At 43.6% G+C, this 17,460-nt stretch overlaps 1 protein-coding gene across 1 annotated transcript; it reads left to right on the top strand.

The window, feature by feature from the left end:
* Positions 1-8,547: 8,547 nt before the first annotated feature.
* LOC123817907 (carcinoembryonic antigen-related cell adhesion molecule 21-like) lies at positions 8,548-12,387 on the top strand. The gene is made up of 3 exons (XM_045837695.1): positions 8,548-8,679; positions 9,544-9,897; positions 11,683-12,387. The coding sequence occupies exons 1-3, from the start codon at positions 8,553-8,555 to the stop codon at positions 11,961-11,963; spliced, it is 762 nt and encodes a 253-aa protein (XP_045693651.1). The 5' UTR covers positions 8,548-8,552; the 3' UTR covers positions 11,964-12,387.
* Positions 12,388-17,460: the final 5,073 nt, after the last annotated feature.

Genomic DNA, 17,460 nt, shown 5'->3' with positions numbered 1-17,460 from the left:
GAACCCAGTCAAGGATGTACACAAAAAATAAAGCATGCTGCAGAATTACTAGCTGTTATACAGATAGTGAAACAATTGGCAATTATTAGCATTTCAGGACATTCTAAAGCACGGAAGCAAAAAAAATATTTAGCTGATGATGAAGCTAAACAGGGAGTATTAAATAGCCCAATTATTTTGGCCTGAGAATGCTTGTTTCTTCCTATTCAGTCAATAAAACATTCTCCTTTACTGTTCCAATGGACCACTGCAGAAAAAGAGAAAAGGAGAGATGGGAACAAATATGGGGGATTTTGAACTTAACAGATATGTTCTTCATCAAAACCCAATCTTATCTATAGGAACTCATTTACTTGTACTTTCACATGTACGTGAGCTAAAACATTGAGTCTTTAAAATGTGATTTCACAAAGTAGACAATATTCCCAGTAGACTGGGAACCTCCTATGGTAGGTAGCTGGAAAAGTGGGAGGCAGATGTTCTATCTGTCCAAATATAACCCAGGAATATCACGCAATGGTCCCAAATACATTTCCCACTTTCTTGAGAACCACTTGAACTATTTTAATTGAAGTTTATTTAAAGGCTATCAGATCAAGAACACAAATGTGTCTTAATTATAATAATTTGTATGTTTTTCTCACTGGATTGGGGCATTTTCTTGCAGGAAAGCAACAGGCTTCACAAAGGTAAGTTATTATTGGGAAAAATTAACACCAATTGGGGAATCCCCCCTGAGTTACAGTGACTGAGGGACTCATCTCACTGGGCAAACAATGCAATGTGCTTCTAATATTTGTCTTATTTACAATATTTTCATTGTGCCTTCCACCCCACTTTTCTGCATTGGTGAAACAGACAAAAGACACAATGAAAACTCAACTAAATACATTTTCAGAAGTTTTCATCCCACTTGACCAAATACTCCTTAACCTGAGAACTCCATTTTTTGGTAAGCATAGCTTTTCCCCTTATTAAACAGTCCCTGGTCACCCTGTGCATCTAAACAAAGGGACATAAAAGCAAACATTCTGCCTTATTGTCATGAACTTATTAAACAGCTTATAAGTGATATTCATTCCACAAGTGCACCCCTAGGGAATGAGAAAGACGAAGACCATGATTGATTTTGTCTATTGGAACACACCTCAAATAAAGACTGTCTCCAACACAGTAAGAAAAGACTTTCTCAGGTGCCCCACTGTCAATGAACATCAACTTCTCTGGCACCTGCCTCCACTTACAGAAACCCTGCACTCTTCAGTGATGAGAAGTTTCCAACATAGGACAGACATGGCTTTCTCCAGATACTGACATTAGCTCTACCTACAAGTGGATGTTGGCTTTATTAGTTCGATTGTCTTTACCTGTTTGCTAACTGGGTAAGCAATTTACAGCGAAACACGGAAGTTCCCCAGGGTGAAAAGCCTCAAGTGCTTAGTAATGAGCACACCTGTTCTGGACCTGGTCTGCAGGGTGGCCTTCCCTCCACTGGCACATTGCTGCTCATGTGATTTGAAACTTCTGCCCTGGCACTAAGCAGTTAGTGGAGACCACGATCCTGCCAGGGCACACCTGAAGAAAATAACAAATATTTTATTGAGATCTTCCCTCAAATGACACCGAAAATCTTTACCTTTTGAAACCAATAAAACTCCTCAAGACAAAGAAAGCAGCATGAAATTTTCAAGGCTCACCTACTCACATCTTCTTTCAAGTAAATTCTTCTTCTCTTATACCCTAAGAGGACCCCACAAAACTTACAATATAGCTAACAGGTTTGCAAGTAGGGAAACAAATGAGCACTGGCATTTTACCCTAGGCAAACCTGAACTTGTCCCCAAGGTGCCTTTTCTGTGACTGTGCACTAAGCTGAGAGCAGCCCCTCCTAGCCTCACATCTTTCCCATAGTGCTGTAAGAGAGCCACAGCAGCCCTGCTGAGTCTCTCTTCTGCTACTCTTTCTATCTACACTCATCCTTATTTCAATACCCCTAGACTAATAAACTTACATTTAAAATCCCTGGGCTTGTTGTGAGAAAGTTTTCCTGCACAAACTCAAGACCCCACACCTGCTCGTTGACTTTATACAAACTCATGCTGGGTTTGGCCCCATTCCTGGTGGCACTTGGAAATTTAGACAAAACACTATTGCAAAATGAAGAAAAAGGGGATGTGAGTGTACTTAGGATAAAAGTAACCTGTATGTCTTAATAAGATCATTATTTCTAAATGTGTAAAAGAGATAGTAAAAGCTAAGAAGATCAAAGAAAGTTGTACAAGTTTACTAGAATAAAAATATTGAGAAAGGAATTTTATGAAAATGTGAGAACCTGATTATGTGAATGTCCTTACACCTATCTCAACAAAGACTACTAACTATATTAATACAAATGGAAGCTGAAATGCCTGTAAAACATGGCCCTCCATATCTGATCCTGAAGCAGAGTTAATGTACTTATGACACTTACTGTCCTCGCCTGTGGAGCTCTTAGATGGTAATTGTACTTCACAGCATTGTGTTCCTACAGCCTGGTGCCCAAATTAACCTTAAGTTTACAGCTTCCAAGTGTACACCTAGTAAAAATCAGATGAATAATCGATAGTTAATAATAGGTGGGCCATAGTAAATTGAGAACGCATCTCATGGTGAGAACGTTGAAACTGAAGAAGTGTGTAGTGTGCCCTCAAACTATAAGTAAATGTTACACAAGATGCAAAACAGACAGAAATGAGACAGCACAACTTAGATCATGAAAGCTTATAGGTTAGCAATGATCCAGAGTGTTTTTCTACTAAAGGCCTGTGGGACTCACTGCCTCCCATGTACCTGCTTTTCTTCTCTGAGAACATTTGGCTTTGACTTCCATCCAAGGTGAAGGTCTTGCTGCATTTGCAAGGGTTTATGGTTCAGCAAGACAAACGCTGCCACTAAGACTTCCTAAGAGTCCCTTCCCAGCACTTAAGACAATGTTATCTGACCAAAAGTTCAGTCACCAATGCATCCTTTAGATTCATTTATGACTAAAGTGTGGAAGTGTGGACAAAAGAGAAGCCACATAATAAAGCTGACAAGCTCAGGGGAGGCCTGTGTGGTGGGCCTCACAAACTCAGAGACCTGAAGTAACCAGAGAAGAGGGTCTGAAATTAAAACTTTTCACTGAAAGTGAGTCATGGTGGGTAGTCATGTCCTAGGTCAGTATATTGTTATACAATTCTCAACGTTTACCTTATTGAAGCTGCTGATTGTCTTTTTGCCTCTAGCATAACATAACTGTCAGGGAAATTTCTTTTTTTCCGTACCCCTCCCTGCACCAGACCAGAGACCACAAAACTCCTCATTGTTAGTTATGATGTTGATTGTCAACTATTAAGTACTCTGTACCAGTGAATGTAAAAAAAGTATGTTTCTATTTGTTTTTCCTTTTCCCCAATCCCAGAAATTTCTGTATTTTTGCTTTCTCTTGCCTCCCTGATCTATTCCCAATGAATTTCATTGAACCCCTCAGGCCTCTGGCTTTGACTGTACTGTATAAAATCATGTGCAAAACTGCCATCCTTCAGAGCATTTTCTCAAGCCATTGATATTTTGCTTCCTGGCAACTGTCGTCAATTTTGACTCAAAGAGACTCATAAGAATTCTTTACATATTGAAACGTTTCTTATGTCAATGGCTAAAATTCTAAACTTCTGGCCAAGACCTGCAGTTTCTGCCAACCTGCCCTCACTCTGCAACTACCCAGAGGCCTGCCAAGGACTGTCTCAACATGACAGAGACACTCATTGCCCTCAGCACAGTGAACATTCCAAAGGTTTAGCTCCTCTTTTCTAAGAACCAGGAAAGGCCAAATGTCTTTTTATGATGTCACATGAGAAAACAGAGTCTTCTTGAGGTGGGTCACTGGCCTGGAGGCACACAGCCTGCAAGTGAACTCAGACGTGCCATGTATTGTCCATGAACACTTACCATCGACATTCAATTTCCTTCTATGTTTCCTCTCATATCAAAGGGACTAAAACTTTAAAAACTACCTTTTCCCAAATCCTCATGATTGAAAATGGAGGTATAAGTCAAATTCAGCCTCTAAGGTGCACTTGTGTTTAATTCAGAAACTGGAAGGGAGATGGAGACATTATTTCTGCTGCTGTGTTGACTGATGGGTGGCCAGCAGCAGACACAGCTTCATGTGATGAAGCAGCTGTTTCTGTACCTCTGGGTGGGGCTCTGGCCATGCGACTTTGAGACCAGACTTCCAGCGGTGACTCCCTCACTTTCATTTCTCCAGCTATTCCTGTGTGTACAAGCACCTAATTCACTCGGATAAAGGCTTTTGTCCATAAGAGTTCATAGCAGTGTTATGTGTAAGTGTCCCAAACTGGAAACAATACAAGTGTCCATAAAGGGTGAATAGATACACACACTTAATGCATCCCAAGAATCAGATAGGACTAAAGACTAAAAAGAAAGAACCATGCCAAAATAATTCTGTTGAGTTAAGTAACCAAAGTCCATCTGCAATTACATATGCATGATTCAAATTTTGAAAATTCAAGAAAATGAAAATGAATTTACAATGACAGAAAGCAACTGAAAATCTCCCCAACACAAGGTTGGGGTGGAGAGGGGCAGAATGAAGAGATTACAAGAGGGCGGGAAGAGGCTTTAAAAGTAAGGGACACGTTCATTAAACTCATTGTGACAGCTTCTCTGGTGCATGCATCTGGAAAAACTCCATATGTTGTATACTTTCCACATGTTAAGCATATTATATTCAACTATAAATATACTAAAATTACATACACACACATGAAAATGGTACTTAAAGTGCAAGTTGAATAGAAAATATAAAACTCAAAAAAGTACCTAACTCTAACATAACTTTACCTTGCTCATTTTTTTGCTTGTCCAGCAGAAGGTGGAGACAGTTCTTCATAGCCTGGAGCCTTTCCCGATGACTCCTGGCCCCACCTCAGCAGCACCCACAGCCCAGCAGGGTCCACCCTCCCCAGTATCAATCCTTCTATACTCCTTCTCCCTCTGCACACTCCTCACTGGGGAGTTCGTCTGCTCCTCCATCCAGTCGAGCATCTGCCCAACAAAGGTCAGTCCTCTGCAGGCAGCTTTTTCATATACCCTCTGTTCTTAGAGGGGAAAATGGCCACTAACTCTTCCTGTCTCAGCCAAGATGTTACCTTCTCAGAAGTGCTCTGTGAACCCCAGACCAGCTGAGATACATGCTGTGTATGCACCAGAAGTTTTGGGGGGGGTTTTCATGACCTTTCCCTGGTTCATAATTAATTAATTAAAGCTGTGATTTGTATGAGAGCCTACCCCAGTTACAAGGTAAACTCAATGAGCACAAGGCCCACATGTGTCTTATTCTCTTTGGAGTTTCCAGGGACCAGCCAAGAGCCTGACACATGACAGGTGCTCAGTAAACACTATTAAACCAATAAGGGAAACTGCACAATGGGAGCTTGGCAACCTGTGTGACACTTACAGTCAAATATGTACTTACACACACTAAGGCTTTGGTGTCAGTATGAGAGGAGGCACCACATGCTTGAGGACACCCCAGGGTCAGGTATTTATTTCCTCTAAAGTCAGGAGGTAAGAAAAACATCCTATGAAAGGTTGGTCCACCCTTTATTCCCAGAAAATCACAGCCCTCCACAGACCCACCTTGTGCGTTTTGTCTCATCAGCCAGGGCCTGTGTTTTTCCTGTTCTCACAGATACCTGACCTCAAAGAAACTCTGCATCCTTGGTACTGCCCACAGAGGAAGGAGCACACCCTGACCTTGAAGAAATCAGGGAATGACTTTTCATGCCCAGAATCACTGGTCTGTGAGACAGCTGCCTGTTGCTTCTGAAGGTATCTCACCAATTCCTAATGTCCTCACTAATAAGAGAAACATTTTGTACAGGATAGGATGGGAGAACCCAGAATGTGTGGTTACTTCCATCTCAGAGGGGCTGAAGGTTTCATGAGAACCTCTCCTCCCCTAATGGAAGAACCCACAGGGCCCCTGACTGAATCACCACACCAAGCTGCTTCAGCTCCTGGGCCCTGAGAGGAGGCCAAGATCAGATGAAAGGGACAAAGATGACTTAGTTGCAATGCCACAAATGATGATGGAGACACAGCACATTTTGGGGATCAACCTTCTAGGCCAGCACCCTTTCCCAAAAGCCTCAGGAGAATATTCCCCAGGCCCTTCCTTTGAATGGTTGAAAGCAGAGAGCTCTGTCTGAGGCAACACATACCTTTGGTGGGACACTTCTTCTATCACTGGATTCATACTACTGTACACAATAACTAACCTTTCACTGGGCTCACCCTGCACTGGTCAGCATCCTGTGCAGCACCTGACATTGGTGGCAGGTCTACTGCTGAGCTCCAGGGAACAACATTGAAACACATGAAAACACAGGAAACTGAGACATGAACCTGGCTTAGGGTCAGAAGATGGAGTCTGATTTTCATCCCCTGATTCAACAGGCCTTTCTTAGGCCCTCCCTCCTGACTGCTCTGTCCCACATGCTACTCCTAGAGACTGTTAACAAAAAGGAGCTGTGCAGCGACCCTGACAAGCTCAGGGGCCACATGGCAGGCCTGGCAAGCTCAGGGACCAAATGTAAGGTAACACAATATTCTCATCAGAAATTTCTAACTGGGCAGGTGATGGCAGGTCATCGTGTCCCAGGCCTATAAACTTCATTAGCGAAGGTAAGTCTTAAGTGAGTTCTGATCCCCCTTTTTATGCCTCCTAGAGAGCGCAATTCACACACATCAGCATGATTTTTTTGTGTGCTAGACCACTATTCAAAGGCACAGACTATGGGACCAGTGTATGACACTCCACAACAATTCTTCTTACCTGGTCATCTGCATACCTTCTCTATGTCCAGTAAATATTAATTATTCTATACTCACCAATGTAAAATATTATGTTTCTCCATTTTAGACTTTTATGTAATTCTAAAGATTTCCTTGCTATGATTTCCCTCACCTCCTGAAGGATTCCATCTACCATTTTTCATCTCCTGTGATTATAATGTATAAATTAGATGTAAAACTGTCATTCTTCACAGGATTCAAGATCTGCTCTCAGGCATATGTAGTCCGTTTGGCTCAGATAAACCCATTAAATTGCCCCAAAGCTTTGAACATTACTTATGGTGACAGGGCCTGGAGCACCTTCACTCTCAGGGGTTCTGTGCTGCTCTCTACTCCATGCCTGGCATCATCCATGGGCAAGTCCGGTGGCCACAGAAAAGCCTCCCAGGCTACAATCAGAGGTTGTCCCAACACTCAGGGGGCCCAGGAACAGACCCCATAAACAGACATAGAGAGGAATGGTCTACCTAAACTCATGCCTCAATCGCCATGAAGCCCACCTGCAACTGAACTTTCACCACATTCCTTTCTTCCTGGAACATGCAGGACACATCCCACTTCAAACCCAGCACTGCAGCTCCAATTCCGAGTTCTGGTTTGGGTTCTTTGTCCCTAGAAGCAAAAGCCATCCTGATGACATTATGACACAGAAGAAGGGTCCCTTCTGCAGTTATCACCCAGCTTGACCCCTTCTCACCCCCAGAGTCGTCTCTGTGACCTGCCGGCTGGGAGGAAATAAAACCTTCTCAGAGAATCTGAGAACACAAAGCAGACAGGATTCCCAGCTGGGTTTCTGTGTCACAAACACAAGCGACCCCCATTTGGGGACACCTGGGGCTCTCTGTGTGGTGCTGACAGACACAAGACAAAGGCACAGCAGAGGCCAATGCTGGCCTGAGTGGGTCATTCCTTCAGGGACACATGTGCCCCCATCTGCCTTGCTATTGCAAGTGTATTTTACAAGCCAGGATTATTACCTTGTCCTAAATGCTTGTTACATGCAGAGTCACTGGTCCACTGCACCCGCCAAGTCAGAATCTGCAGTTTAACAAGGTCTGCACATTTTTCCTATGCACAAAGAACAGAAGAAATGTATCTACCTTCACATCAAGAGATCTAATTTTGAATGGGCATCCACACTAGCTGGACAGCTGCTGAAGCAGGTGTGTGAAGGTGGCAGTTGAGCATCACAAAGTTTACAAAGTTTCACAGATGATTCAGTGCACAGCACTGATGACATTATTGTGACAAGCTTTTTCCTGAGGTAGCTCAAAAATCTGTGCTCTGAGGGTCAATGGCCAATGTGAAGCAGAGAGGCTATGAGGGAAGCTACTGGGCACCTGACAGGGAGCTGTGGGGAATGCCTCAAAGCCAGCCAGCCCAGGCCTGTGCTCTTCCAATACAGCCTGTGAGTATGTCCTAGTGTGTATGTGTGTGTGGTGTGCAGAGGATTCAGCAGTACACAGAGAACTGAAACACAAAAGGACAGTAAACTGTTAAGAAGGCACAGGGTGGGAAAAATAAGGGCAGGGAGTGGGAGGGTTCTGGGCACAGACCCCGCCCCCCCGCCCACATGACCAAACTAGTCATCTTGCCCCAGAATAAAGCTCACTGCACAGGTAGGACACACAGCACATCAGACAGAGGTAACTATGAGCCTTACAGAACTTCATACTGGTCTCACAGAGGCAGCCACAGAGCAGACAGCAGACACCATGGGATCCCCTTCAGTCTCTACCCACAGAGGAGTTGTCCACTGGCAAGGGCTCCTGCTGGTTGGTAAGTAGGAGACAATTCCTTGGGGTAGTAGACTAAGGATGTGACACAGACACTGGCTGGGGTCTGCTGAAGAGACCACTTCTCTGAATAAGAGGGAGGGCTTCTGTTCAGACCCAAAGGTAAAAAGCAATGAAGCAGAGTAGGATGGGGAAGGGGATTTTGCCAGAGGAAAATCTTATAATGTGGAAGTGGTGAGAGGCATGAAAACCTTAATTACTATTCATATCCTATGATATTCATCATTAGGCACTGAATTAGAAAATACTGATAATAATAATAACAATTTAGATCAGGACTCCATAGTAAAACAACCAGGGATGCCAGACTTCTCTTTACCACCCACCTCAGATACATTCTAATACGCTCCGTGAGGTACAGGGCCCTAGGAAAACATTAATTTACCCAGAGTGTCTGTAGCTTGTTTCAGACACTGGAGGTACAAGATCAGACAAGACCTTGTTCATATGGAACTCATGTGCTATGCAAGAGAGAGAAAAGCAAAAATCTAGATGGGGTACCCACAAATGCCATGGAAAAACAGAGCAGAGGCAGGTCAGAAAGTGAAGACAGAGAGTAGCCATCAAAGGTGTCCCTCAGAGACACTCCTGTGTGTCCGCGTGGGTCTGAGGGCAGTGAGGATACGAGCCAGATGAACACCTAGAGAGAAATATTGAAAGAGAAAATATAACAAGTTCAGAGATGCTGAAGTAGTGGTTCCATGCCACTGACCTTGACCATGGGAGATATATCCTCACATGTAGACCAAGGCTGAGAGGTGAAGACACTTTTTCAAGATCCAGGCCCTCATATTTTTCAAGCCTTATATGTATATCAAATATTAATTCATTTATTTTTCCTTCCTAGTCTCAATATTAAACCACTGGTACACACCCACTGCTGCCCAATTCACTGTTGTGCCGACCAATGCTGCTGAAGGGACAACTGTGAGCCTACGTCTCCACAATACGCCTCCTAATGTTACAAGCTTTGTATGGTACAGGGGAGAAGGGACAATCCCCTATAACAAAATTGCAACTTTTGATATAAACCAAAAAACACATGTGAGAGGGCCTGCATACAGTGGACGAGAGGAAATAATCTATGATGGATCATTGATGTTAACAAATGTCACCCTGAATGACACAGGAAACTACACTGTAGAGGTCTACCCGGGAGGCTCAGTGAGAGAAGTAAGGTTTGGACAGCTTCATGTATATGGTGAGTGATTGCTCTCTGACCTCTGGGTGTTGAAAGGGGTGAATTCTACTCACACACAGGACTGATAATGCAGGACGCTGCCTCCATCCCCCTCTGCATCACATCCCAAGTTGGGTTTTGCCATTTAATACAGGATACACAGAGTCGAGACAAACTTCCTGAGATCTCAGTTCCCTTCCCTAAATCTAGCCCCACAGACAATCACTGCAGACAGAAGAACCAGTCTGACAGGACATACTCAGCACAGGGAGACCAGTCTCTGTCCAGAACCCTGAGCTCCTTCCCATGACCTTCACATGGCAAACAACCCTGCAGGGCTCTGTCAAAGCCCCATCTGAGGATCCCCCAGAAATTCTCACGGAACTCCCCTCCAAAGCCCCTCTCCAGGACCTTGTCCAGGGACGTTGACTCCAGGGACCTTGGGGAGCCTGCATCAGGTTTGGTTTGATCTCTCAGGAAAGGCTAACTGGGTAATGGTTTAATGGGTACCCAAGTCACAGGTTCTTGATGTGGTCACCATCAAGGGCTCAGGTCCAAGAGCCACACCTTGGCAGAAATGGAGTTCAGTTTATCAGCTGAGCCTGTGTGTGGAGAGCAAGTTGGACCATGCCTTTTAATATTAATTAGCTGAGTGTCCTGGGGAACTTAGCAAAGTTCAGGAAAAAGTCAACATCCTCATAAAAAATCTGAGAAAAGAAGATGCTCCTGGCAGCTCCTCATTCATCAGGGATTAGCCCAGGGGATTCTCTCTTGAATCCATCAGTAACAGATGCCTCTGATTTGAGCTACTCTTCTATTCCAAGATTTAGGTCAGACACTGTCAATACTTTAGTGAATACACTGACAACCTGGCAGCCAAATATTTATCCTCCTTCACTGAGAGTAAACTGAGAGTCAGGGAGATACGGTCACTAAAGCAGACTCAGAGAGAACATGATCATCTGATCTGAGTCACTGAATGTCTGTCTGTGGCCATAGCCCTGTCTTCTCCTCCACCCCCAGGCCTTAGGAGGTGTCTGTGGATTCCTAAACCAACCATTGGTTAAAATCCTTTTCAGTTAGGAACCCTCAGCTCAGAGGAATACATTCTGGTCTGGGGAACAAAAGGAAAAGAGAAATAATCTGTTTTCATTCTAGAAACTAATTACTTGCAATAACAACCCTAGCCACTGCAAAGAACAGGCCCCCTCAGGTGGCTGATCCACACCTCCTTACCCTGGACTTGATGATATTACTTGTTTCCAGTTGTGTTGGTGTCAATTCCACTATATACAAAGGAGAGGACTTTGTCTGCTCCCTCCCCACTCTACCCCTGAAACCAGCTCAGAGACCAACTTGTAACAAATACTCAGTTGCCCTTGATTGATTAGGAACAAATAAGTGGTGATTAAATGAATGAATGACTTAACTAATTAATGATCCAAAATCTCTTCAGAGCCTGGAACCTGGATGCAGATCCTTGGATTTCTGGCCATAGGGCCCAAGCTCTCTGTCCCTACAAGGACTAAGACCCTTGTCTCTCACCCTTTTCTGTTCTCCAATGAAATAGTCTTTCTTGTAATTGGCCTTAGGCCTTGGGGTACAATAATAATCATAATTTTCACATGAGGAAGAATCAAGGTTTTCCAAATTTTCTGTCTCATAGCTACCTAACCCAAATGGCCCAAAATGGTGGCATTTACATAGCTGACTGTGGACTGTGAGTGGCTGAGATCTCTGAGGAAGCCATGTGGCTCCATGTCTCAAGCCCACTCTAAATGAGTCACTTTCTCTGTTTCTCCACAGAGCTTGTGAGAATGCCCACCTTCCTATTCAGCAACATCACAAGCATAGACAATAAGGATGTTGCAGTCTTGATTTGCGACACAAATGCAGTGTCCATCCAGTGGTTGTTCAATGGCATGGATCTGCAGCTCTCAGAGACAAGGAAGCTGTCTGAGGACCACAGAAGCCTCACCATAGACCCCATCCAGAGGGAGGATGTTGGTTTATACCAGTGTAGAGCCTCCAACCCCATCAGTTATGCTGAAAGTTGGGCCCTTGAGCTGCAAGTGCAACATGACTGACCCTCAACCCCTCTTCTTTGTTATTAAATTCTAAATAAAGTATTTTGCATTATTATAATAGACTTGTTCAGAAGGTGAATAGTTCTTAAAAGATTTGCACTGAGTTGATAAATGCATAACAATGTGAGATGACATTGTCATTATTGCTGACCTAAGGTCACACCCCACCTCAGTTTCATCTCATTTGTGCCATGTCCACCTCAGAAGGAATACCAAGTCCCTCAAACAAGGCACAGTGGTTGTGTGATGATCAAAGGGAGCAGGTGGTAAGCTTGCAGGAGTCCAAGCTGTTTCCCTCCTCCAGGGAGCCGTGTACAGGGCATGTGGATACTGTGTGGATAATGGAAATGAAAAGAGGACACCCAAGAGCATAGCAACAGTGACTTCTTTCTCTCTGTTTTACTTTCAAAGTTCCTAAAGTTTTCCTGAGTATTCTTTCATTCATGGCAATAGACTTATTTGCCTAAGTTCAGTACAACTCTGTCCTCCTTGATAATAGAATATAATTGGAAATGTGTATAATGTACTAAAATTTTGGATCATATTTCCTAGTTCAGACTGATGCCCAGAGGATTAAAAATGAATTTAATGTACATAGAATTGAGTTTGATCTGATGTGTCTTTTGGTATCTCTTGGAAAAGAGGGCATTACTCAAAGCTGGAGAGACTGCAGGTGAAATGTGAGGTCCAGACTTCTAGTCCTCAAGAAGTTGTTCATACATTCTTCTTAGGTGTCATAATGTCACAGGTGGGTACAGGTTACCAGGTTCTTAGTGATCGGGACAAAGAACTGAACTGAACACCCAGAATTTATAGCAGAGAATATGGGAGCAGGCCAACTCCAAGCAGAGATTGACCCCATGGGCTGGAGGGATTTTATTCTTATAGGGCGGATCCTTCCTGGCTAGTTTTGGTGGGCTTTACTGCACAAGTACAAGTAGTTGTATTACTTTAAAGCTACTGTGCATGTGATCTCCCATGATCCTCCCTGATTGGCCACCAGGGAAGAGGTCTCCCACAGTGCTACCGAATTGACCCCCGTTTCTTCTGGGGTCACCCTGTACTAGGTTCACCTTCCCCTTTGCCAGAGAATTATAGCACTCCATGTTAGAGATTGGTGAAAAGGAAAGGAGCTATTTATTCAAGTTATACAAACTTAAGAGTAATGACTTAATGTCTTCATCAAAATCCCAAAGTCCCTTAAGACACCCACAAACACACACAGTCCTTCCTTCCTCCCCTTTGCCCAGTCTGGGGTACCGTATCTCAGGGAAAGAAATAGAAGTCAGTGGTTTAGGCAGCTCCCGGTTCTTCCAAGTAATCCATGCTCGGCTGGTGGGCCTCCCTGGGTTCCCTGCACCATCATCTGTGTTGCTGGGATCTCCAGCTAAAGCCACATGGTGGTTCTCTGCTGAAGCTGTGTGATGATTCTGTGCTAAAGCAGCGTGGTGATTCTTCTCAAGGCTTCGGGCAGAGGGAGGGGGTCTCCCTGTGCCAAAAGTGCATGGTCCTCTTTACATGGCTGCAGCTGTGTGCTTCTCTTCAATGGCTGCCAAGTCTAGGTTTAAATATCCTTCTAGCTTTACTGGGCTCCATCATTAGTCTGCACAGGGGTGGCCCCTGGTTGTGCAGCCAGTCATCTCCAAGCTCTCACACGGGCTCTGTAACTAGGGGGAGTTGCCTCCCAGTTACAACTTGGGGAGAAGTTCCTTCCATCCCCCTGGCTCAGAGCAAGGCCACAGCTATTTAACATATCTATACAACAAGTTAAAGGTTATAGATATGTTAAATGACCATGCCAGAGGTTAGCTGCAAAGGTTAGTTGCTATGCAAAACAGCTCTGAATGGCCCTGCTCCATGTGTCCCTTCCCCCAACTCACACCTGTGGGGGAGGGTGAGGACATCCTATATATCTTTCTAATATTTCCTGGACACCTTGAGTTCTGAACCCCATTACATGTCCTTCTTTTGGGGACCCTCTGGCTTCACCCTCCTGCAATAAGAAAACCTGCATCAGAGGAAACTAGGTGAATGTCAGCTCCTCTGCACAAAGGTAACTAACCAGGACAAATGAACTGACACTGGCCATGTTATAGGATCAAAAATACTCTTCTTTTTTCTTTTTTGGGGCATAGCATTTGGTCAATGGGATGGTGATGGTAGTGAGAAATGTAATATCTCTGTGGAAAACTGCTGAAGCACAGCCTTCTGGGAGATGAGAGGCAGGCCCTGTTCAGGTGGAGCTGAACAGTAAGAAGATGGAGAAATTTCTTCACAAGAGCAATGAGGGAAGCTGAGACGATACACTTTTACAAGGCTGGACAATTTGAGCAACTTACACACAGCTAATGAATCACAAGGTTTTAACTTTTCTAATCAAAGACTTAGGAGCAAAGGGTTTACACAACCTGGACTGTGCTTCAACATATAACCTCAGTCCTATTTTTTAAATGATATTCTAGAAAAATAAAACAGCCCACAAAAAAACCTCTGACCCCTTGGTACACACATTTTGATGAATCAACTTATTGGAACACACACCTCAAAAAGCTAATGAATATTTTGCTAAAATTTTCCTTTGAAATCCTTTATTAAATTTCCACCAGATAAAGACAGAAAAAAAAACCCTCAAAGCAAAGGATTCAGTTGAGTTTTCCCTTGAGCATGTCCATGCCTTCTGTTTCTGCTTCTTTTTCTCTTAGACTCTCAAGAACCCCACGAAAGTTGCACCCAGAACAGCATTGGGCAGCAGCAGCATGTCCCTGGCTCAGCCTCTAAACCTGTCTCCAAGACAGCCTCCCCTCTCACTTTGCAGGGAGCTCACAGTAGCAGCCCTGGTATCCTTCTGTTGCTGTGACTGTCCCTGCTCCCTGAGCCAGAGCAGCCTCACTAAACTCACTTCTTTCTTGTAACAGGTCTAGAAACTCAAAGTAGTTTCCCCTAGGCTCCCACTTGTTGCTCCTTCTACCTTAAGTCCTTCCTTCCTTTCACTGCCTCCAGCTTAAATAAACATACTCTCAAATACACTTAGGCTCTTCTGAAATTTTCCTGCCCAGTTCAAAAACCCACACACAACAGACTGGCCCAGGAAGTCCCATTCAGAGCCTAGTTCCCAGGTGGCCACACAGAATCTCTCAGCTATTTTGTGCCTCTTTATAAATGACTGCAAATTTGCATCTCTTTGTAAATTGCAGGCATTAATGGAGATGCAAATTGAGTCTTGGTTGAAAGTAATTTAGTTGAGTTTTTCTCCACAGTGAAGAAAGCAGTTTTGTTATGAGCTGGGAGACTTAATGTTCCCTCACAGTCACTAACCATTAGACAGGGTTCTTCCTGCACACAGGCCTTTGATTGTTATTCATAAAAAGTATTTCTCTAGCAATGTGGTTGTACTTTGTAATTTAAGACTCTTTCTCTATTCTCTTGAGATATATTTTTTTCTTCAAATATTCTTGCCAGTGTTTTGAGTCAGAGAATATCTGTCTCAAGGGTGTGGGCCCATTTCTTTAAAATTTATTCCTCCTGGTACCCCTGTGTCCGGGTCTCTGAAAAACAAGTATGAGATGAAGTTAGTTAGAGGCCTTTACAACGAAGATGTAAAATAACTTCCAGTCAGGGTTTCATGGGAAGTTCTACTTTTCTTTTGTGTAAAGCCAGTTAGCAAAGGCAGATGCATGTGAGTCCTTCTGCCATTCTTAAAATCTCCCCAGCTTTTTGTTTCTGGGGTGTTGATGTCAGCCTCACTGCCCTACTGCATGGTCTTGAACAAAGACCTTCTTGCCTCTTTAAATGTGTCTGCAGCATGTTGTAATTTGGCACCACTTGCCTGTAATGATCTGATCCTGTCATCTTGCTCATAGTGTCCATCCTCACAATATTTTCAGATTTATTTCCTCATCTGGCTACACTTCTAAAAAGAAATACTTCAGATTTTGCTTCCTCCCTTCTGATTTGGCACCTGCAGCAAAAGATGACCTGACTGCCCACATCCTGCCAGTTCACCAGGTTGCCTTGGACTGGCTTTTGTCCCAGAATCTGAAATGTATAGGCATAAAATCATGGCTGTATGAACCACATGGAATGACCATCAACAGTGTTCTCATTCTATAACCATTTTTAATGCACATTAGAAAAATAAGAACACAGAGATTTGCAAAGAAATTCTGTCTTACAACTCAATAGCTCTCATACACACACAGGTCCCTGTCCTATCATCCACCTGCAGTCCCACACTGGACAACCTTGTTTCAAGTATCCTGTGACCTTGTGCTCAGGCCAGAGATCATTGTGCTCATAGGATTTTTTTTTGTTGTTCTTCTTGTTATTCTTGTTGTTTTTACAAACTCCACGTGTCTGTCCTTACTCGGTTCATACCTAGAACTTGAAAAATGACAAATAAAACTTTTTTCTTGTTCTGTTTATTGACTGTTACTTGTGGCTTCAGGGGTAGTTTGCTGAAATCCTTGGAGACCTGGCCAGAGGTGGATTGTGTGTAAGCTGAGGTGGGCATGGACAGAGGCTGTAGAAACATGGGATCTGCTCAGAGTCAGGATAAGAAATTGTAAAGCCTGTAGTATTTGGGGGAGTTACACATTATAAAAGTTCAAGGGACCTAAGGGGCCCTTGCAGGAGGACTCTTTTAAGAGGCTCGAAATGGGGCTGAAAAATATAAGGGAGGGGCTGACCTACCTGTTCAGGGAGGAGCCACTGGAGCTGGTGAAGTGAAGGGTGGGACAACATTTTCACAGAGGTAGATGTGGATGAAAAGTGAAGCACAGGGTTTGGAGAAAGTAAAATGTCTTGAGGACTCAGATTAGTGCCCTGACATGGAAACAAATGGGAGCACCAGATGCACAGGCTGGCAATTCCACGGGACATAACCCAGTACATGAGACAGGAAACAAGAAGGAGAAACACACAGAATTCCGATTGGTAGTTTCCAGGGGCTGGGTGCTAGGGGAATGGGAGGAAACCACAGAATGGCTACAGAATTTCATTTAGGGTAATGAGAATGTTCATACCATGTTCATACTTGGTAGATATGGTGGCTGCAGCACATTGTGGCCACACTAAATGCCACTAAATTGTTTACTTTAAAATAATTGATTTTTGTCATAGGAATTCTAATTCACAAAAGCAATTTGAGAAATAAGCAAGACAGGACAAAGGATGTACATGTAATTATGTTCATCCAAAATCCTAGGAAATGCAAACTACTCTATTGAGAAAGACAGAGGATGAGTGACTGCCTGAGGACGGTTGGTGTTGGGTGCGGTGCAGAAACATGGGTTACGAAGGCCTTGGAAAAACATTTAAGTTGAAAGGATACACATTGAGTGTGAGTGTGAGTCAGCACTCACATTATTGTACACTCTTCGTATATGTAGTTTATTGTCTGTCACTTCTACTTCAGTCAAGTTGTCATCAATGCTGGATGTCAAGAATGGCTTGTGTGGTCATGAGGGGAGAATATTATTTCTTTTTTACTGCTGTTTCC

This window comes from Phyllostomus hastatus, unplaced genomic scaffold (assembly GCF_019186645.2).
Source record: "Phyllostomus hastatus isolate PE091 unplaced genomic scaffold, TTU_PhHast_1.1 phas_contig_234, whole genome shotgun sequence".
NCBI lineage: Eukaryota > Metazoa > Chordata > Mammalia > Chiroptera > Phyllostomidae > Phyllostomus > Phyllostomus hastatus.
The sequence above is the reverse complement of the archived record's forward strand: the minus strand, read 5'-3'. Positions and strand labels throughout refer to the sequence as shown.